This window comes from Pocillopora verrucosa, chromosome 6 (genome assembly GCF_036669915.1).
Source record: "Pocillopora verrucosa isolate sample1 chromosome 6, ASM3666991v2, whole genome shotgun sequence".
NCBI lineage: Eukaryota > Metazoa > Cnidaria > Anthozoa > Scleractinia > Pocilloporidae > Pocillopora > Pocillopora verrucosa.
This window is the reverse complement of record NC_089317.1, coordinates 20,385,470-20,409,035: the sequence shown is the minus strand read 5'-3', so window position 1 is coordinate 20,409,035 and position 23,566 is coordinate 20,385,470. Positions and strand designations below refer to the sequence as shown.

Here is a 23,566-nt window from a genome sequence, read left to right as displayed (position 1 = left end):
AGCTGGTCAATGAATTTATTTGTACCCAATTCATTGACCAGCTCCCAGTTGGCTTGTTAGCTCAATTGGTAGAGCGCTGCACCGGTATCGCAGAGGTCATGGGTTCAAATCCCGTATGGGCCTGAAATTTTTTTCAGGTCCTACTTACAACTACTAGTTTCAGTTGTGTTCTTAGCTGCGAGGATCTTCTAATTTCATCTTTCCACCGCAGTGCAAATATGTGAATTTTCATATATCTAAATCTTCATTCACTCGGATGTTTATTTGTACCCAATTCATTGACCAGCTCCCAGTTGGCTTGTTAGCTCAATTGGTAGAGCACTGCACCGGTATCGCAGAGGTCATGGGTTCAAATCCCGTACGGGCCTGAAATTTTTTTTTCAGGTCCTACTTACAACTACTAGTTTCAGTAGTGTTCTTAGCTGCGAGGATCTTCTAATTTCATCTTTCCACCGCAGTGCAAATATGTGAATTTTCATATATCTAAATCTTCATTCACCTCAGAAAAAATTTTAAGAGTATTGAATCCGGACAATTGCCAGAACAAGAACTTACTTGTAAACCGGGAGCTCCTGGATCAACTCCAGTATCAAACACAGCGATTACAATTCCACGACCATCATACTCAGGATACTTCGCCAAAAATCTATCAGCGCCCGTTTCTCGCTTAGGTAAAAGCCCGTGAATTGGAAAGTTGCTGGTGTTAACAGCCGCCATCTTTGAAAAGTGAAGATTACCGCTGACCCAATGATTCTGGAAAGGAGGTAATGATAACCGGGGGAGGGTAGATGGTGGTTTCGTTTCTAAATTAGCACAACACGTTTGCTTTTGAAAGCCATGAAATAGGTCTTATGGGAGTAAACAATTCAATAAAAGTTTTGAATAGCGTAGTCTAATTGACAATTTGGAGCTTTTCTGACAAGTACAAACACGAGAAACACTTTAAAACAGTACCCTACCCTAGTGCCAGTTTAGATTTAGTCTCCCGTTCTCAATTTTTTTTTTTATCAGGAATTGGTTGCATTATACCCACATTTGAAAAGAATATTCAGTCATTACAAATTTTGCAATCTAACTACTCCCCTAGCTGTGGTAAGGGGAAGTTAAATATTAATTTATCCTGGGAGTTAAAGGATTAAAACTCATTGCTTCCTGAATTCTCAAGTTTTATGTCCCTAAAGTTAGAGAGATTGTTGGTGTAGTTCCAAAAGATAAGAATCTGGAACTGACTTATCGAAACCCCTGCAAGCAATATCTATGTCCAGTTCAACTCTTCAACCCAACAGAGTGATCAGTCCACAGATTTACTTCACAATTTTTTAATACAACATCCAGCAGACAGTACAAGTAATAGACTAAGAATGAAGTTTTATCCATTTTCTCTCACTTTGTTGTCACTTCTGATGCCATGCACATACTGGCAATGCATACTCTCATTCAAAGTGAATAGACTGTAAGAAAAATAGCACGACTTCCAGTTGATAAATTTCTTCACGGAGATTATCAGTTTTATATATGTTCAGGTTATGCAGTTCAAATTTCAAATGAGCACAAATTTGCAAGGTTGTTGGTAACACTTAATGAACTGGTCAGAGCAAACTTGACAATATTTTCCCTAAACTTACAAGATTAATCCTATTTTATCTTAAAATACCCTGAAAGGACAATTCTTACACTAAAAAAGAATCTCTTTCATCTTGAAATATTTGTGAAAGTCCAGTCCAGGTAAATAATCGTTCATTAGCCTTTTGAGAAGTAAAAATTTTCATAACGTTGATGAGAAAATTGTTCCTGTCAAAAAAAATTCATAGCTATTATCTTAACACTAAAAAGCTGATTTACACAATATCTATTCTCAGTATGCTTCAGAAAATTCAACTTTACTACATCAATTACAAAGAAACTAGGTCCTTTAATAAAATTTTCATCTTTGACAACATTTACCTGTTAAATCATATTACAAAAAAATTGTCAGGCAGTCTGAACTTTTTCTGAATTAAAAATCAGAAGGGGAGTGCTCTCTCAGAAGCCTGGATGTATAGTTTGTATTTGTCTTTGCAACAGGTGTGTCCATTTCATGAAAAAAGAAACCATTAACCACTACTGAAATAAAATTGAGAAACAATTCTCATTTGTCCATATCATCTATGGGTAACACCCTGTAGGACATGAGGTATTACACCATCAAGGTCACACAGAGGATTGGAGTTGTAGAATGCAGGGGTTCATTTCAGGGGCAGACTTGAATAATCAAGGTGATAAAGTCTTACTGTCAGTACATTGAAATCATAACACACATGTATACGAAAGCTACTCAAAGTTAATTGTTTCATAATACACCAAAGTTTGATGTTCTAAACAAAGATAAATAGTTACTAGACTGCTTAGGTATAATGTTTAAGAAAATGTATCACTAAATGGTTACAAGAAGCAAAATTTATAATTCCACAGCTTTTGCTTAATAAGAGCTCTCTTAGCAAAAGATAACATTTGAAACATAATACAGCTACAAAAAAACTTTGAAATTGAACCACAAGTCCCTTTGGTAATTATCAGGTAACCAGACACACCTTTCAAGATTATTTTGTGGGTAAGCACTCCTCTGTTGCTTCAACCACCCTCTCTTCATCTACATAGAGGAATCCTAAAATTACAAACTGGGAAACAAAATGTACAGGTTCTAAAGTCCAATTCCCAACAATTACTGTTAGGGATGAGGATGAGAAGGGGGGTTGAAGGGAATGAGAGGATGAGAGCTCCCTATAAGTTTTAGGGAAATCATTCAATATCTCTCTACGCTCTAAAACATCATCTGGAAGTTGATGGTATCCCTTCTCTGATTTTAATGTCTTACAACTAACTGCATTTGAGATAACAATCGTATAACATAAACATCTAGAAAATGCTGTGTACAGAAGAGCTCTTAAACTCGACAGGGTCGGGAACCACCTTTGTTCGATAAAAGGCAGGCAGTAAAGAACAACCACTTTTGACTCCAACCCTTTAAAGCGCCAGATACTCTCAACCACAACTTTGTTGTCATCATTTTGAAACATTTGATTTGCAGTTTGGTTCTCAATTCCTACTTTCTTGAGCTCTGAACTGACTTTATCTCGAATGGATTCAGTTTGCGTCAGAATGCAGATGTCTTTGTCATTAACTTTTTGTCTGCAAAGATCTTCGATATGCTTCTTGATGAGTCCAATACCATGAGTCCCAATGGGAAATTCCTCTCTTAGTGAGTCATCCCACTTTATTTCTAATCCACATACATCATGTCCTAACTCAATAAGTTTTGCATTTGACTTGAAGTATTTCTTTGTCTGTTCAAAGACCATCTGAGTGTTTCTGAGAACTTTCGAGAGCCTGAAAGTTTTCTTCCTTGATTCCCTGGGCAGCTGAGACTGCTCTTCTGAACTGTCGATATCCTGATTAGGATCAAAGAAGAACCAGATGTGCTTTGGTTCACAGCAATCATCATCCTCATCAGCATCATTATTTTTATGCATCCTCTTAAAGAGAGTTGGCCATTTGTCGTTCCCAAGAACTTCGGAATCATCAACAAATATATGATCGTACCTTTGGGTTAACATAGTTCCTTTCTCTAAAAGTTCCAATGCTTGAGCAACATGTTTTCCCATGTTTTGACAAAAGTCACCAGTAATATCATAGAGAAGGGAATCAAAAGTCTTTACTTCAACTACTTCCTCTAAATCTCCAGATTCCGGAAAGCTCAACTCGCCTTTAAACACTTTCCTAAACCTCTCAGCTAAAGGCTCATTGTGACAGGCCACAAGAATTTTTTCTTTTTTCCCCTCTGAGAGAGCATTCTTAGCAAGCATTAATACTTTTTTCATCAGCAGCCATGTCTTTCCACTACCAGCTGGGCCTATGATCCATTGCTCTGGCAATGAACTCAAAACTACTGACAGCTGCTCCTTTGTGCAAATCTCTAACTCCTTTTTAGTTTCATCAATAGACTCCCTGAGGATGTCTGGAATGCTGTGTGACATTCCAACAAAGCTGCAATTTTAGATAAGAGTTTAAATTAGCAATTTCTTTTGCCCTTACAAAAGATACCCTTCTCAAAATAACTTATGCCAATTTAAGACTTTAAATTGACAGTTTTCTACGTCATCACCCAAAAACTCATTACCAGTCTATGGGACACTTTTAAGACCAAATAAGAGCACTTTAGGGCCAAAAAAAACTGAGTTTTAACTTTTTTGAAATATGACATACTCGACTTGAAACTCAATCCTCAAAACTCTATTGGGGATAGAGAAATGAGAATTGAGACTTTAATTGGATGCAAGGCTTCTAAGCTTACTTGAAAATTAACTTATAATCACACAGCAAAGAAACATATATCACTCATAATATGGGCATGTCTATTGCCCATCATGCAGTGGAGGTTAATATGGTCTCTCTAAAGGAACTCCCCAAACATTCTAAGCCTGAATATGAGCAATGCCGAAAGTTTCATTTAATTGGAAGGAAATTTTTTAAGGCAGACATGTACATGTATCATCCAAGTAAGATGAGCGATAAAATGGACCAGAATGGTTAAGGACTGAGAAGATTGAATTTGATCTAAGAAGAAGGGTAAAAAACTGTAAGATGCTAAAAGAAAACACAGCAATTAACCCCTTAGTAAAGTGCATAACACTCTAGCTTATAACTCACCGCATAACCAGATACTCAAAGAATTTTTGATCAAAATGACTTTTGCTCTTCACCTCAGCAACCTTGGTAGTCCACCACTTAGAGAATGCATTCTCATCTTCACAGTCATCTTTAAGGATGAGGTTGTCAGGTTTTGGAACTGAAGGATCCCCACGAGGACAATTGGGCATTACTACAAACCCTGGATATTTGTATATCACAGATTTCCTGCCTTTTTCAAGATCATCTGGATGATCTTCTTCAAAAGCCCCCTCAAGAGACTTTATGTATATCTTCAATTGTTTCTTTGCTTCAGAATATCTCCTTCTTCTTCTTGGAGCTGCCTTTACCTGAAAAACAAAAATAGTAAAAGCTTAACATTTCTTTACATCAATTGGAAGCTTTTTATAGTAAAGTTAACATAACACATGACAGCCACCCAAGATATCAACTGAGCTTTTTAATTCACTTTGTTCCTCAATTCAATCATTCTGGTGACTAACTCAAGGTATCACTCGCAACTTGTTAGCTGCACAAATTTAGTAGCACATCTTGGCATAAATCAGACTCAAATTGTCAAATAAAAACATTTTCCTCAAAGCTTCCATGATGTGCAGATCACATGCATTGAGATAATTCTGTGACGAAAAGTTTTTAGCAAATCATGCATCAGTGGATACCACTGTGAAACTACTTCAAGATTTTCATCATCTTTTGTAGTGTCGTGGCAAGAATCGAAAAGATTATTTCTTCAGATCAACATAATTTGCTAGTTTAAGCAGTAAAAAAGGCTCAGTTCAAAGAAAAAAGTTTTGCTCGGAGTTTCAAGATGCACAGATTACACCTATTAAGATATTTGTGCTAAGAAAGCAATTTTCTTTAATTGAAAGCAATCCTGAAATGATTGTGAGATGTTTATCCTCTTCTGCTGTCTTCACAGTGTCACTGAAAACTAAATGTGCTGGTGGCTAATAGCCAAAAATCACAAAAGGAGAGAACTCAACTGTGTAACAAGTGCAACCATCAAACTAGTTAGATACTCCAAAAAAAACAAGAAGGGTCAGGAAACATTGTTTCAAAATTGGGTCAAGATCGGAATCCTATTGTCACACTCACCAATTCACTCACTCACTCATCTCAACGACACATGTGGCTTTGCCTCCTATAGGAAGCAGTAGCCACAATAATGACTATAAAATAATAGGGGCTACTTTGACGGACAATTTTTCTGTTCACAAGCTAATCTAACAAGCAATCAAATACATAATTTATATTTGTTACCTCTAATAATACTTTCTGTTTACCTCGAAAAACATTATTCCATGTAGGCGATGAATAATAACAAAATCATGCTCTCCCATTGACCACGTCTTTTCTATCTTCTTGGATTTCTTATTCTCTTCAGAAATAATCACATCAAATATTTTGGAGTGAACCACAAACATTGGTTCTGAACGACTAATTCCAAATCTTTGCAATAGGTCAAAAACCTTCTGTTCTGCTTCCTTTCCAAGACCTGGCGTGCGTTTTCTGTGCGAGAACTCACAAGGAACCATATAGGTCTTTTGAGGGTTTTTCCACCCTGGATATTCACTATCCAGAAAGCTAATTACTTTTTCAGCCCAAGGTCTCTCTCTTTTATCATCCAAGTTCTCTAGGCAGGCAGTTCTAACCATGGGTGTACCCTGCATTTTGTTGGATAATTTCTGTAAAATATAACCACAGATAACTAATGAAAAGACAGTGAAAACAAAGGCCTGACAGCAAGCGTGCTTAAACTACAGATCAGTTGGTTTGAGTTGAACCCTATGCTCTAACTAGTATGTTAAGGTATGTGTTAGGTAAAGATCAGTAGCACGCTTGTCACGTACAAATTGAAAAATCACAGATTTGCTTGAATCTTTTGAGAATTTCTCGGCGCACAATGATCAGATCTGCTTGAGACTTTCCACAATTGTTACAAATGTGTTAAAGATGGTTTTGGACTAAACAGAGGTAGAATAAAGGATCTCTGAAAATATTGAGCCGAATTGTAAAGTTAGCGACAGAAACATGGCGTCACACGTAACATGCATCTGCTTCACTGTTCACTGTTTTCCTGTTTTTGCCCACTGAAGCCTCGTTTATAACCATAAGACTTAACAGATAATGAAAATAGTTCCTTTTTAAGCAAAGTGGCAGCCTGAAAATTTGAGCTAAATCTTTCTTAAAATCAACGAAAGTGTTCACCACTTGATGTGTCACACTTTAAAGCCTAGGAGAGACAGATAATTTTAAATTCATTTTGCGAGTCATAATTCCTGAGTTACCGAACAATTTAACCTCAAAATGCAATGCTCATAAGTTGATTTTCAATTTCTTTTTGTTTTTTGGTGTTTTTGTTGAAACATTGTCGAGATATGAATTTTTTTCTGCGTCCGAAACAGTTGGCGAGTGCTGTGATCTGCCGCACGATAGTACCAGTCAATGAATTTCCTAATCGTATTGTTTGCGACAAGTGCACTGGAGCATGTCAACTTTGACATAAACAAAATGCTCAAACAACAGGCTAAATTTTGGTACCAAACTCGATTGAATCCGTTAAAAGCCGACGAAAATATTAGCATTTAAGTTCATCCGAAACATAAGGTCTACAATTTTTTGATCCTCAGGAACATACGCGATCAAGTTTATAGCAAAAACAAGCGCGACGTGTTTGTCATTTTGATACAATACAATACAATATTTATTTTGCCATATACAACATTTACAGATGGAAAAAAAAAAAAATGAAGAAAATTAATGACAGAGAATAAATGGCAAGAAAACCTGAAAGAAACCACGAGGCTTATAACAAGTCAGGCTTTCTCACTAGAAAAAATAACTAATCTTATATTAGAATTACAATATGGACTTATGGTAATTAACTTTGACCGTGCACACGTACACACACACACACGCACGCACATATTAAGTAAGTTAGTTAAGAATTACTGCCTTACAGAAGTTAATACCTAGAGAGAAGAAATTCCTTAAGCTTTCTTTTAAAAGAAGCAGAGGAGGGAGAACTAGTTATGTCAGAATTTAGCGAATTATAAAAGTTTGGACCTTGAAAGTAAATTGAAAACTTCCTGGTGTTTGTTCTGCACAGTAGCAAGCGGAAGGACTGAGCATCCCTAGTATTATAATTGTGGATTTGACTATTCAGTAAAAAAAAGTTATTGAATTTGGAAGGGAGTGTAGAGTTCACGAATGAAAACATAAAAGTACCTAATTGAAACGAATGGATATCATGAAATTTTAAGAGTTTAAGTTCCTTAAAAATAGGGTCAGTATGGGCAATGTATGTAGAATTGCTTACTATTCTTAACATACGTTTCTGTAAGGTTACAATTCTTTGAAGGTTTGACTTATAGGTACCAGCCCAAGCTAAATTGCAATAATACAAATATGGAAGGATCATAGAATTGTATTAAGTCCGAAGGGAGTGAGTAGAGAGAAAAAAACCTAGATTTATGAATAATACCTATAGATTTGGATAATTTATTTGCTGTTAAGGATATGTGCGATTTCCAGGTCAAATTGTCATCTAATAAAACACCCAAAAACATGGTCTCAGAAACACAAAGAATAGGCTGCTCATTTATGAAAACTTGAAATTCAAAGGATTGCTTCTTTTGCCAAGGCTTGAATACCATAAAATTAGTCTTGGCTAAATTCAAGGAGAGCCGGTTTGCTGCAAACCAGGTTGGCAATTTGTTTAATTCTCTATTTAATGTGTTAATTAGGTAAACAGGATCATTATGGGAGATAAATAAGTTTGTATCATCAGCAAACAAGATTGCATCAAGTAGGGAAGCATTGTTCAAATCATTAACATACAGGATAAAAAATAAGGGACCAAGAATAGAACCTTGAGGCACCCCACAGGGAATCCCCTGTGGGGCAGATCTAACGTTATTAAATTCGACAAATTGTGTCCTCTCAGAAAAATAACTTTTGACCCATTCTAGTGCCAGACCACGGATCCCATAATGATTGAGTATGTCAAAAAGAATGTCATGATTTACCGTATCGAACGCTTTCGAAAGATCTAGGAATACTCCAATGGCATGTTCTTTTCTATCAGATGCAGAAGAAATTTTGTCACACAAATCGATAAGTGCAAGGCTAGGAGAGAAATTTTTTCTAAAGCCTTATTGATTATCACATAAGACATCGGAGTCATTGAGATAATTTATAATACGGTTGTAAATTATTCCTTCCAAAAACTTTGAAAAGCACGGTAGAACAGAAATAGGTCTGTAGTTGCTGAAGAGAGCTTTGTCACCTGATTTAAAAATAGGTATGACACAAGCAATTTTCAATTCATCCGGAACGATACCATGAGTAATGGAGAGATTTACAATGTGTGTTAATGGACAGGAAACGCTGCATATAGATCGCTTTATGATAGACATAGGGATATTGTCATACCCAGCCGATTTTCCCGCTGGAAACGTAGATGCGATATTTATAATCTCCTCCTGAGTTTCTTAATTTAGGAACATTGACTGAGGGAAATGACCAGGAAGAAAATTCTTATACAAGGTCATAGATTGAATTCGTTTAGCGGTCCGATATTGCTGAAGTTATGACAAAATCGATTAGCAATCTCCATTGGGTCAGAAATATCTTGATCATCAACCTTAAACACAGAGTTGGGTTTAGGTCTCAATTTGTTGCTGTTTAGGACCTCATTAAGCAGACGCCAAGTGGCTCTTATATTGGATTTTGACTCACTTAGCCTCTTATCATAATATAAACGTTTCGCGATTCATAGGGAGTGATTCAGTTTGTTCTTATATGTTTTATATTTCGCTTCGTTCCAGAGAGAGGAGGATTTGATGGCTTCCATTACTTCCAAGTCATCCCAAAGTCTACTTAATCAATAAGGACTGTTTTAGATTTCCTTACTAAGAAGTAAAATATTACATCAGGTGAGGAAATGAGCAGGAAACTTCCTAAGTACATACCGCATGTTTCAAGCATGCGGTCAAGTGCTGTTTGTTCACAAGCACAAGGCCGTGAAATTAAATGCAAAGATTAAGGATTCTAGAGTTTCTAGGATTCAGATGTGGCAAGAAAAAAACCACATTCCTTGAAACACGGTATTAATGCATTTTTTACAAAAAAAAACAAAAACAAAAACAAAAACAAAAAAAGGGGCAATGGCCGCATTGCATCATGGGTAATAGAAAATTTGCTTGAAATGCGTCCGAATCGACCGAAATGACATAATTTCAAGATAGGAACCAATTTCCCTTCACTTTCTGACTTAATTCTAATAAGAATTGATTCTTAAATAAATTTTTCAATTTTACCCCAATGTTACGCTTTTGTACATCAGAACTGTGCTACTGATCTAAAGTAAAAATAAGGCAAAGCCTCTAACGAGCAAAGTAACCTATGCAGCGAGATTTTACCCTGTTTTCAAAATCATGAAAAAAGTAGGACTATTGGGATATCAGTTCATCGCTGGTTACTCGCAAAGATTTTCAGGTTTTTTGGAAAGTTTTCTAGCAATCGTTTCTACCTCTGGGAAGAGAGAGGCAATAGGAAAGTTAAGTGCCTTGCCGAAGAGCACAAAACAAAAATCACTTGTATCGGGTTGACAACCTGTTGGCATTGATTTAAGGAAATGATCTGCTGCGAAGAATTCTTTGTCTTTGACACTACATGAAAGTTGAATTTCCTGCCAGATCTCTAAAGCTAGCGATCTAAACATGGTCGATTTCGGTCGAACGCATCCCTTGGTTTAGTTTGGTTAAGTGCGACTTAAAATCCGTTCCACCGCCCTTTAGAGTTTTCGAGCATAATAGACACTCTCCTACATTTCCCGGGCATTCATCAAAATTCCACAAGCTTCAAGGAGTTCTCGACGACTAGGCGTTATTTGCATTCTACTTAATACTGTTTATATCCGTTTAAACGCCACATAGAGTCGCTGTTTGCGAAATGAAACCATACTCGAAAACGGCGAAGAGCCTCGCGCGATCGGATCACTTTTGTTTTCATTCACCGTTCGAATCTGTCGATCTTTTATTCAGTCGAGACTTGATTCCTACTCAATCGATCTTTCGCTGAATAAAAGATTAATTAGGTATTACTCACCGCTTCGAAAAGTTCGCCCACCAAGGAAAAAATTCGCAATTTCCGATGAGAGCGTCAGTCGGTTTGAGAGATGATGCAACGATGTAATCTAGTGCGTGCGCATCGATCTTACACCATTCCCAGGCTTTTCAGTCCACTGGAGACGAGGCTGAAACTGTGTCAGTCCCAGTCTTCCAACGATATATCACAAAATAATTATCTGTTCACTATGAGGAAAGCCACTGAAATGACGGTTAATGGTGTTAGGATCGGCGGATTAAAGCTATTGAGTACCTGTAGACTGAACAACTGGTCACTGGATAGGGAAGACACAAAGTACAATTCATTACCCCACCAGGTACTCAACAGAAGGAGAGAGCCCGATAGGAGAGTTGGACTGTGATAGTCGCGAAACTCCGAAACTCCAGAGGCTATGCAGAGGGAGGGAATGGACCACAGGCGGCCCAAGCTCCAGCTGTGAGATGATCATCTTGTGCAATAACAGTCATGGCGGAATTATAAGAGTTTGTATGGGAATATTTACGACCGCTCTAAGGAATAAAAAAATACGTCAAATTCTCAATAAAAATACTTCACCTTACTTCCACATTGTATCACTTGATCTGACCGCTTACTTTGATGAAAAGAGCCCATTTAAGTGAGTTGTTCATTTCGAGGTTTTCAATTTCAATTTTTTATGTACGTTGAAAACCTCGAAATGAACAACTCACTTAAATGGGCTCTTTTCATCAGGGGGGGGGGGGGGGGAAAACAGGCAAATTTTATTGTGACACAACCACAGTTCTCCGATCCTTCTCCCCCACCCAGGTAATAAATAACCGCAATGGTTGCTAGGCACCTAGAAATTTTTCTCTTTTTTTTTTTTTTTCATGCAACAGCATATTAACACTGAGAAGATCATGAAAGTTCTGCACTCTTACACTTTGGATTAACAGTGCTCTCTACCTGTAAGAGAAAGCTTCACTGAAATCTGTAAAATCCAAGAGCTTTACAGTTTGAGAGGACTGACACGACATTAAATTACCCCCTGCTTACTTCCTGGGGCACGATTCTCATTACAAAGGCATTATTAAGTTGATGAATTTTCTGGGAGACAAGGCATGTTCATTTCCAGCAGTTGACCACGAGAAAACCATCTGTCAAGACTACAGCTTAACACCTTTATTAATGGTCTAAAACACCCAGAAGCTGAGAGCAGATATGTTTTGACAAGAAGCCATTTATGAATGTAAAATTTCAAGGTCACCAGACAACTAACAGATAAGACATACTACACATTTTTGACCTTTGCTGCTTTTCCAAGTTTATCAGCCACGAGGGCAGTCCACTTCCATCCTTGCGATAATTCAGCGATCAACACTTGCTAATGATTTTTTTTCCATATTTTTCAAGTGCTCTTCTGTCAAAGACTTTTTGATCTAGGTCATAATATAGAGGGTTAAAAGTGGCCACCTTTTCAGAATCATCTAGTGACAAGACATGATCCTTTTGAGATGAAGCAGCAGGTATTTGTAGGGGCTTCAGTCATTGTTGTTGGCTGTCGACAACGAGTCCTGTTGGGGGTGATTTACACCCTTGGATGCGGTAAACAAACTTCTTTGTTCATCTCACTTCTTCTCATGTTCTTACCTCAGCAAGTTAAATTTCATTCAACTTCTCTTGTCTCATGAGGGAAAAAGGCCAAGATCACGTCTTAGTGTTGCGATAAATGTTCCGATATGTGTTAATGGCTCTGCTTGGGTTTCTGTGGTTTTCAGCCTTCTTGATCATGCAATATTTTTGTCAGTCTTTCTCTTCCTCTGGCAACATTAACAAATGCTTTAATCACTATTGATTGTCACTGCTTTTGTTTCACATCAGATCTTTAACAATCAAAACTATTTACAGCAATGAAGTGTTGTGTTTCAGAACTGAGGCTTTGAGACACCTGACCTCCAATACTGCCCAAGCACATAAAACAGTTTAAAGGAGCTATTCACATGCTTACAGAAGAAATGGTAACTTTAGTAGTTTGTGTACTATACTCCAGATCGAAAGATCTGTTTTCAAGCCATAGTCCATCACTTAACTTAGTTCTTAGGTAATACACTCTCCACTCATAATGCCCCTCTTCACCCCAGAGTATGAATGGGTGCCAACCTACTGCCCTGGAAATCTGCCAAAATGGTAGACAGATAGGGGGATAACCCTGCAATAGACTAGCATCAAGGGGAAGTTTATTGAAGGTCACTGTGACCAATCAGGCCCATAACACTGTTCCGTTCAGAGGGTTTTAAAGTCTTGAAAATTATACAATAACACTTTCAGCTAAAAAATGTATTAGTCAGAAAAAGAGGATAAGGATAAGCGAGCACATCAGAAACAAACCATCAGTTTCCTTCCTGTAAGTCCTGTCACACAGCCATCAACAGCCTCAGCAACTGTGGAGGTATCAACGTCACCACTTCCACTGGCATCAATTAAATAAATTATTTTTTGTTGTCCATCAGGGGTTTCCTTATAAAAAAAAATTAAAAAAAGAAGCAACTAAAAATAAGATGTCAAAGTTTACCATGCTTGAGCTCTCTATCACTCTCTGGCCACCATTGTTCCAAGAGTAGATAACCCATAATTCCAATGGATAAATCTTTTTCCAATGGATAACTTAGTATGTTATCTGAACAATTATCCACAGGATAGCTATTTGTCCATTGGATGGCATTATCTGCTATTTGAACAACAGGACCATAGATGATATATAGCACAGAATATTTGGTTAACACTTATCCCCTGGATGGTGATTTATCCTTTGGATAAAGTTTTAACTTCCCTTTGAAACACCTCACAGTAAATTTTAAACAATTCAGTCCAGGTCACTGAGAAGTCAGAAAATGATTGACTCTTCAAATTATTTTCCATACATAATCCTTAGCTTCATATGGAACACAACAATAATAACAATTTCCTTCAGTAAGTCACAAAAAAACTAGAAACAGTTTTCAGCATTGTTGCCAGAAACTACTCCCTATGTCGCCAAATGCCATCTTTTGTCACCACAGAATTCTTAAACAAAGTACTTAATTTGGTCTGTTCAATTGCCTCTCCCATTTTTAAGTTAACAAAAAAATTCCAAGTCTCAAACTATAGAGGGTTGCAACTGTGGGTTGCCTGTTGCAGGAAAATAGTAAGAGCAGGTAAAAGTTAATATTAATAGAAACTATCCTCAAACTTTTAAATAGGAGTACAGAGAAACCTAACATTGTTTCACTAAGTTATCTCATTTTGTTGTTTCGCCAATTTGCCTTAAAATCTTTATGTCATCACATCAGAGTTTTCTCTTGACATGTCTCCCTATCTACAAAGTGGCGTAGAGTTGCTAGACAAGTGGACTTATCGACTGCACAAGCCTTTGCGAAGACATCTTAGATTTTCAAATCTTCCTACTGTTCATCACGGGAAAACTTGAAATCCTAAAAGAGATCGCGACCGCACGTGGGCTTTTTTACTTTAATTTTTCATGCTGCTGTTGTTTTAGGTTAGACTTATACTTAATTTCATAAACATTTGTTTAAGCTATATCAAAAGTAAATATCCAAAGAAATGTAGCATTTTTGAGACCTGTATGTTTACTTGTGATTGTCTTTTAATTGAAAAGAACTTTGTAAACACGCCAACCGTAAATTAATGTTAATAGTATTGTAATACATGTATCGTAATGTAGTGTATGCATAATTAGTGTAAGTATAAGTATCAGTAGTGTAAGTAGCAAGTACAATGTAAGTGTAATTAATACTGTAAGTAGTGTAAGTGATCGTCTTGTAAATAAAATTGTTTAAAAAAAAAAAATAAAAAAAAGTGGACTTATCGATGTAAATCTTATCCTTGGACAACTTGTTGGTTAAAATGCGGAAAAATGGTGAGTTACGTCAATGGTTCCACAAAACTGACTCTTTCCTCAAACTAAAACTTTCCGCAGGTCTGACAAACTCCGTTTTACTGATAATGACTTGAAACCGAGACAAGTGCAAATGGATTTAATTTCCCTTCACACTTCCATTGAGTTATTGAATACGGACAATTGCCGGAAGTAACACATACCTGTAAACCGGGAGCTCCCGGATCAACTCCTGTATCAAACACAGCGATTACAATTCCACGCCCATCATACTAGGGATATTTAGCCAAAATCTATCTGCTCCCGTTTCTCGCTCGGGTAAAAGCCCGTGAATTGGAAAGTCGCCGGTGTTGATGGCCGCCATATTTAAACGAATAAAGATTACCGCTGACCCAGTGATCCTGGAACGGAGATGATAGCCCAGGGATCGAGGGTAGATGATGGTTTCGTTTGTAAATAAGCACAACACGTTTGCTTTTGAAAGCCCTGAAGTAGATCCCATGGAAGTACAAAATTCGATAAAAGCTTTGAATAGCGCGGTCTAAGTGGCATTCTGGAGCTTTTCTGACAAGGAAAGACACGATGAATACTTTGGAACAGTACCCTACCCTAGTGACATTTTAGATTTGGTCTATCATTATCAATATTTACCAGGAATGGATCGCATTATGCCCGCATTTGGAGTGAATATTCAGTCCATCACAAGTTTTGCAATCTAGCCACTCCCCCAGCTCTGGTAAGGAGAAGCTAAATATTAATCTATCTTGGGAGCAAAAGGTTTGAAACTTATTACTTCCTGAATTCTCTGTTTTTAAGTCTCTCAACTTAGACATTGTTGGTGTGGGTAGTTTCAAAGAAACTAAGTGTGAATCACAATCATACTTCAAGAATGTGGAACAGACTTATTAAAACTCCTGGAAGTAATATCTTTGTCCAACTCAACTCTTCAACAATCAGTCTACAGACTTACTTCGCAATTTTTAATACATTGTCAAGCTGACAGTACAAATAATAGACTAAGAATGAAGTTTTGTCCATTATGTCTCACTTTGTAGTCACTTCTGATGCCATGTACATACTGGCAATATGTACTCTCATCCACAGTGAATACATTGTGAAAGAAAAGACTTGATTCCTATTCAGTGCTTCCAGTTGAAACATTTCTTGAGAGAGATTATCCTGCAGTTTCACATGTTCAGGTTAAGCAGTTCTAATTTCAAATGTGCACAAATTTGCAAGGTTGTCAGTAACAGTTAATGTACTGGAGCAAATTCATAATAACTTAAAAATTGAGGCTTTTCTTACTCTGAACTAGGAGCTACCTGCAAAAAGTTGGAGCTGAACAAATCACAAGTATTATCATTATATCAACAAGTGATGAATAGCAATTACCAAGGTAGACCATGTAATAAAATTTTTTAATCTTAATAAATTTTTGGCTCAGCAGACCAATTATTTCTCATCATAAAAAGATGTCTCAAGGGGGAAAATAATTGTAAGATATATAAGTCTCTTTTCTCCCTTAAAAAACTCACTCTAAGTACTCTTCAAAAATTTCAATTCCCTTACATCAATTACATGGAAACTACCTTTTTTCTTCAGAATCACCTAAAAAAGCTACATCTTTGCCAATATTTTCCCTAAACTTACAAGATCTTTCCTATTTTACCTTACACTCAACAAGAATCTCTTCCATCTTATCATATTCTATGACAGTCCAATCTGGGCAAATATTTTTTCATTGCACACTTGAGAGGTAAGAATGTCCTTAAGGTCTTAGAGACAATTGTTCCCATTTAAACAAAACTCATAGCTATAATCTAATCACTAAAAAGCTGATTTATACAATATCTATTCTCTATATGCTTCAGAAAGTTTAACTTTACCACATCAATTACATGGAAACTACATCTTTTTATAAAATTTTCATCTTTGACAATATTTACCTAAAACTCACGAGATCATTCCTATTTAATCTATGAATGTTATAATGTAAATGCTTAAAAATGTTATATTCATTCAATAAACTACAAATCTAAGAGATCATTTCTATTTTTTCTACAAATGTTGCTTAATGTAAATGCTTAAAACAATGTTATTCATTTAATAAACTAGAAATCTGAAAGATCATTCCTATTTTATCTATAAATGTTGTAATGTATATATTTTTTTAAAAAATATTATTTTACATCGATAAACTACAAATCTCACCAAAATTCTGACTTAGAAAGGGAAAATAGATTATTAGAACCTTCAATGCATTTCTTTAATTAGCCTGTGATCTGGTCATTTGGTTTTAACAGTATTATCCACTGAGTTGATGACATAAATTGGCCAAGGTAAAAAGTTTCCAAGCAAAATATTCCTCATTCATTCTGATGAAGGGCTAATGCTTGAAACGTCAGCTTTGATCCTCTTTACTGTGGCCAATTTAAATTATCAACTCAGGTGATAATGCTAAATTACCCAATTATACTCTCCCAATGGTGCAGCACCACAGTTTCTTTAGAAAATTACCCCCTTTATTCATCTATCTGGTTTTAAATAAGCAAGCTTTAGGATGACTTTAGTGCTCTCCACATGTAAGAGTTGTCTCCCAACTTCATCTAGTAGTATACAACATTTGAACAATTTTTGTGGCAGTCTGCAATGCTGATCCGGCTTTCTGTGGCATTACCAAATTTAGTACTAGTCTTATAATGGCTGAAACTACATGACTGTCCATAGTTGAGTGTCATTATTACACTGCTTTATTTATCTACAAAGTTGATGCAGAGTCAATCAATATTCAAAACCCATTAAATCATATGACAAAAAATAGCCAGGCAGTCTAAACCTTTTCTGAACCAAAAATCAGAAGGAGTGATTGAGTGTCTCTCAAAAGCCAGCATGTACATTCCATATTTGTCTTTGCAGCAGGTGCGTCCATGTCACAGAAAAATGAATCCATAGACCACTGCCAAAATAAAATTGAGAAACAATACTTATTTCTGCATAGCATCCATGGATACACCCTGTAGGACACTAATGGCCTTGTGCCATCCATGTCCCTCACAGCCATTATAAAAACCAGGCTGCAATTCTAAACTAACCATTTATACCAAATTTTAATGACACCACTGAGGGGGATGCATACTTTTAAGCCTGAAACTCACAATTGCAAGTTTACTAATGCCCATTTATCTCTAAAACCCAGTGACTTGGATATTCAAGGCTTTTAAATCTCACCATCAATACAATCAACTCATTGAAATCATTTGACATATGTAAACTACTTTTGGTCTGGATAATGTTAATTGTATACAGCAAAGTTTGATGTTCTAAACAGAGATTAATACTTGTACTTCACCCCTTGTGTGCAATTTTGTGTGATTGTAAGAATTTTAAAGTATCACTGAAGAGTTACAAGGGGTAAAGCTACTTTCACAGCTCCTGCTTCATAAGAGCTCTCTTTTTTTAGCAAAAGATAATTATTGAAACACAAAATACAACTCCAACCTTTACTAAACAATATTTCCCTTTGGTAATTATCAGATAACCACACATACCTCTCAAGAATGTTTTGTAGCTCGGAACTCTTGTAGTGCATTCAATACACTTTCATGGCAAATTTGACCTTTGGTGGACGTCTCAATCTCTTTTTTCAGGTTTCTGCAGTCTTGCGTGTATTTTTTTGAGTTGATTTCCCTTCTTCTTTGGTCATACACTTTGTATTCAATCCAAGCAACTACAGATGTTATGTCATCATCTTTGAATGACTCATCCCTATCACTGCTGCCAGGCCGGTATCTTAAATTCTGCTTCACTGGTTCTTCAAGTTGCTTTCTTACATTGTTCCGTATTAAGTCCTTTATATTAGGATCACCTTTACTGGACGTTTCTCCACGTTCTTTGAGCTCTTTTTGTAAAGATGGTCAGCCTCTTCCTCTCGCAATAGTTTAGCTGGTGAGCACTTGATGTTGTCTGGATCAACGTCATCATCGTCATCTTCAATGGATCGTTTGGAAGGGGATTCATGCTCTGGAGGGCCACTTTCGTAATGGGTTTCACTGCCTCTTTTTGAAAAGGGGTCATCGAGGAGAAAACTCATCTGAGATCTGTACTCAGATTCCAGTCCCTCTAAACTCTGGAATGATGCTTCCCGTCTGTGATGTATGATCTTTTTTTCAGTTATCCCCTCTTCTGATTTTAATGCATTGCAACCAGGTTTAGTTGTAATAACAATGAGATAACAAAAACATCTTGTCATTGCAGTGTATAAAAGTTCCTTAACCTTCTTCACTGGCCAGTCACTCTCTTGAAAAAATTGCGGGTTGTAAAGAACAACCACTTTTGATTCCAAACCCTTAAAGCGCCTAATGCTTTCAACCACAACCTTTTTTTACAGATAAATTGTATTCAAACAAGTCTTCTGCATTTTGAGTCTCAATTCCCATTTTCTTGAGTTCTGAGCTGATACCATCTCGAATATCTACATTTTGAGTCAGAATGCTGATATCCTTGGCATCCACTTTGTCTCTGCGGAGCTTTTTTATATGCTTCACAATGCATGCCACACCAGCAACCTTTCCAGCAAGCGAGTTGTCCCATGTAATTTCTGGTCCACGTACATGGTGCCCAAGTGTGATAGGTTCTGCATTTGAATTGTTGGCCCTGAAGTACTTCTTTGACTGATCAAAGACGTTTCCAGTGCTTCTGAAAAATTGGTGCTAGTATATCCCAATGCTGTGATCTGATTAGTGCAAGATAATACCCTAATGCAGTGATCTGATTGATGTGATACATACCCTGATGCACTCAATATGCTAACACAGAGTTTTTTTTTTTATAATTGAATTAAGTTAATAATCCCCACCAGTCGAGAAGGAAAAGCCAGAAAAAGTTGACCTTATAGCACCCCCACTACAAAAAATGTTGGACATCAGATGATGATGGCCTGATACCCAGAGATCATTGCCACATCAGTCTTAGTCACAAATTGTCAGGTCTATGACTTGCTATTGGGGGTTGTGAAGCACCTTCAGAAGTAGCGATGTTCGTGTGTTTTGGAACTTATCAGCAAAACATCCAGAACTACTCAAACAAATAAAATAAAATTTCGAAGGGTAATGAAACTTTGGAAAGTACCTAATAATATGGGATAATTTCCATTAGTTGGTTAAACTTAACCATGGCAACTGTTGCTAAGGAAACCAAGAAATAAATGGAGTCAATGTGCTCTGATGAGAGCTCCCAATTGCTATATATTTGTTTGTCAATTGGGGAGTCAATGAACTCTGATAAGAGCTCCCAATTGCAAAAGGTTTCTTGTTCAGTGGTGAGAAGTTGGTGCCAGCAGGATGCTTTTAAGATAGTTAGAGATGCAGTATAAGCGACATGAAATGGAGAACATTGTATCCACCATCTGCTAGTAAAGTGACAGGAGGAGGCAGCCTCAATGTTTCTCTACACTGAAGACTGCTCTCATGATCATGGCTGCATTGCAGTTCAGTCACCAGATAATTATGAAGCTCTCCTTTGTATCTCTAAATGTCTTCATTTGAGATGTGACTGGCTATGGTTCCCCACTGAAACAAAGGATATTCTCTGCTTTCTTCATCATCTCATCCAAGAGCTTGGATGAAAGCTTATTAGAAACTTTGACATTACAAGTGGCTTTAGCCAGACTGACCAAAGAAAGGCTTTGAAGGCTCATTTGAATAACAACATGCATACTTACATTTAAAGGACTTATGAGAACAATTACCAAGAATTTGTTCAATCTGCTGAGGCTTTCAGAAGCTCACTTTACACTCCCCCACGTAAGGTTGGTACAACAGCAAATGAAGTCAGGTATGAAGTTAATAATTTGATGTATTAAACTGACTATCTTATCATGTATCTTAAGTGTAGGAGATTGGAGACAGTTGACTAATAGGACTTCAACATCTTTACCAACCTCAACTCAAAAAATGAGTTTTTCTCAACTGCTCTTTTTTTCCACCATATTTGTCATATGAGCATTGTTTTTTTCCAAGCCAACAACATCTGCCATTTATTCTTTCAGTATAAATTGAAAAATTAGCAACAAAACATGAACAATTGACCCAAAAAGGTTTTGAAATGTTTTCAAGGAGAAATGTTAATTTAAAGAGCATTTTCAACTATATTGCAATAAAACCATGTTTATCTTGGTTTTACTTTACAACCATTTCCATGGTAACTATTTGACCCAATGTAATTATCCCATGTTCCTGCACCCATATATATTGGTGCTTCCAAAAGTCCCCACCCCCACCACAGCAAGTCGCTGACCCCTTAATTTGTGACTATGACTAAAATATCCATGATTGTCTGGCTATCAGCCTTTTGAAATCTGACATCAAACCTTCTGTATAGTGGGGGTGCTAGACAGAGTCTTCTTTTGGTCTCTTTTTGGAATTTCCTCCTTGACTACACACTGAATTTATTATTTTTTTAAAATTAATCTTTTCTGATCCATTCTGAGTTTTTTTTTTCCAATTGAATTTTACTTCTAGTTAACATTTGTCTCTTGATTTGCTACAATCACTTTTAACTCATCTTGTAAACATGTAAACTTTTTTTTTCCTTTACTTGTTTTATTATCATTCCCTCACTAGTTCTTACATTTATCTGTGTAGTAACATCCCCTATTACAGTTACTTATGACTTATTGCAATGTAAAGCCATGATCTGTTTACATAATTTTCTTCTCTTAATATTCTGCCTCAAAACAATCCACCTCAGAATGTGTTATTTACAGATGTATGACTGCAAGTTTCCTTTTTTTTCAGAGTAAAATCTAAGATATGCATAAGATATGCTTTTTTTGTCAAAAGAGGATCCACCTGCTAATGTTGACATCAGATGATTGAATTTAATCAATCAGCCAATGGACTCTTACTGTTCCCAAATCTCGTCTTTCAATAGTGAAGTGTCGTGTTTCAGAACTTAGACTGTGAGACACATGACCTCCAATATTGCCCAAGCACATAAAACAGTTTAAAAGAGCTATTCACATGCTTATGGAAGAAATGGTAACCTTAGTAGTTTGTGTACTATACTCCAGATCAATAGGTCTGTTTTCAAGCCATGGCCCATCACTTAATTTGGTTCTTAGGAAATAAACTCTCCACTCATAATGCCCCTCTCCACTCCAGAGTATAAATGTATGCCAACCTACTGCCTTGGAAATCCTCTGAAATGCTGGAGAGACACGGATATTACCCTGCAATGGACTGGCATCAAAGGGCAGTTTATTAAAGGTCACTGTAATTAATCGGGCCCATAAAGCTGCTCTGTTCTGGGGGGTTTAAAAGTCTTGAAAACTATACAATAAAACTTTCAGCTAAAAGAAAAAATGACTGGTCGGAATAAGAGGAAAGGATTAGAAAAGACATCAAAAACAAACCCTTAGTTTCCTTCCTGTAAGTCCTGTCACACAGCCATCAATAGCCTCAGCGACTGTTGAGGTATCAACATCACCACTCCCACTGGCATCAATTAAATCAATTATTTTTCGTCGTCCATCAGGAGTTTCCTTGGAAAAAAAAAAATAGCTGTTCAGATGTCAAAGTTTTGAATGCTGGGGCTCTCCATGCCTCTCTGGCCACCATTGTTCCAAGAATAGATAATGCATAATTTCAATGGACAAATCTTTATGTGATGGATAACATAGTATGCTATCTGAACACTTATCCATTGGATAGCAAGTAATCCATGGGATGGTGTTATCTACCATTTGAACAATGTGCATGGAAGATATAAAGCACAGAACATCTGGTTAATACTTATCCACTTGATTGTGATTTATCCTTTGGATAAAGTTTTAACTTACCTTTGAAACACCTCACAGTAAATTTAAAACAATTCAGTCCAGGTCACTGAGAAGTCAGAAAATAATTGACTACTCCAATTATTTCTCATTCATAATCCATAACCTCATATGGAACACGATGATAATAACAATTTCCTTTAGCAAATCACAAAAAAATTAGAAACAGTTTTCAGCGATAATGCTAGAAACTACTCCCGATATCGCCAAATGCTATCTATTGTCACCACAGAAGTCTTAAACAAAGTATGTAATTGACGGTCTGTACAATTGCCTCTCCCATTTTCAAGTTAACAAAAAATTTATTTCTAAGTCTCAAACTACAGAGGGTTGCAACTGTGGGTTGCCTGTTGCAGGAAAATAGTAAGAGTAGCTTAAATTCAACATAGAAACCGTCTTCAACTTTTTAAATAGGAGTACAGAGAAACCTAATATTGTTTCACTAAGTCCTCTCATTTTGTTGTTTCACCAATTCGTCTTTTGATCTTTATTTTATTACATCAGACATTTCCTTGACATGTCTCCCAATTCACAAAGTGGTATAGAGTTGTCAAACAAGTGGACTTATCGACGTAAATCTCGTCCTTGAACAACTTGTTGGTTAAAATGTGGAAAAATGGTAAGTTACGTCAATGGTACCACAAAACTGACTCCAACTAAAACTTTTCGAAGGCCTGACAAACTCCGTTTTCCTTATGGTGACTTGAAACCGAGGCAAGTGCAGATGGATTTAATTTTCCTCCAAGTTTCCACTGAGTTATAACACCTCAAAAAAAATTTTAAGAGTATTGAATCCGGACAGTTGCCAGAACAAGAACTTACTTGTAAACCGGGAGCTCCTGGATCAACTCCAGTATCAAACACAGCGATTACAATTCCACGACCATCATACTCAGGATACTTCGCCAAAAATCTATCAGCGCCCGTTTCTCGCTTAGGTAAAAGCCCGTGAATTGGAAAGTTGCCGGTGTTAACAGCCGCCATCTTTGAAAAGTGAAGATTACCGCTGACCCAATGATTCTGAAAAGGAGGTAATGACAACCGGGGGAGGGTAGATGGTG

The 23,566-nt window shown here is 36.8% G+C and overlaps 2 protein-coding genes and 1 pseudogene across 3 annotated transcripts in view; all 3 read right to left on the bottom strand.

The window, feature by feature from the left end:
- Nucleotides 1-15,025, bottom strand: part of LOC131792840 (tripeptidyl-peptidase 2) — a 49,715-nt gene extending 34,690 nt beyond the window's left edge. Inside the window, exons 1-2 of one of the 2 annotated variants that reach the window (XM_066168519.1) lie at nucleotides 14,875-15,025; nucleotides 13,165-13,293 (exon numbers count right to left, since the gene is read on the bottom strand). In XM_066168519.1, coding sequence (XP_066024616.1) covers nucleotides 13,165-13,167 — 3 coding nt within the window. In that variant the 5' untranslated portion in view covers nucleotides 13,168-13,293; nucleotides 14,875-15,025. Of the gene's footprint in view, nucleotides 1-555; nucleotides 718-13,164; nucleotides 13,294-14,874 lie in introns of those variants that run through there. The other variant, XM_066168518.1, reaches the window with a different exon arrangement.
- LOC136282051 (uncharacterized) lies at nucleotides 1,314-11,338 on the bottom strand. Its single transcript, XM_066169226.1, has 4 exons — nucleotides 10,798-11,338; nucleotides 5,970-6,371; nucleotides 4,687-5,015; nucleotides 1,314-4,023 (listed from the first exon to the last, which is right to left on the bottom strand). Exons 2-4 carry the CDS (start codon nucleotides 6,354-6,356, stop codon nucleotides 2,580-2,582), a joined length of 2,160 nt encoding a protein of 719 aa, XP_066025323.1. The 5' UTR covers nucleotides 6,357-6,371; nucleotides 10,798-11,338; the 3' UTR covers nucleotides 1,314-2,579.
- Nucleotides 15,026-15,637: 612 nt separating the features above from the next.
- LOC136281935 (uncharacterized) lies at nucleotides 15,638-23,489 on the bottom strand (annotated as a pseudogene).
- Nucleotides 23,490-23,566: the final 77 nt, after the last annotated feature.

Bases quoted from the DNA above. Each gene is read 5' to 3' on its own strand.
- LOC136282051 (XM_066169226.1), bottom strand. From the start codon at position 6,356: ATGCAGGGTACACCCATGGTTAGAACTGCCTGCCTAGAGAACTTGGAT. The intron at 5,016-5,969 runs GTAAACAGAAAG...TTTGTTTTTCAG, and splicing joins ATGGAATAATGTTTTTCGAG to GTAAAGGCAGCTCCAAGAAG. The intron at 4,024-4,686 runs GTGAGTTATAAG...CTAAAATTGCAG, and splicing joins TTTGAGTATCTGGTTATGCG to CTTTGTTGGAATGTCACACA.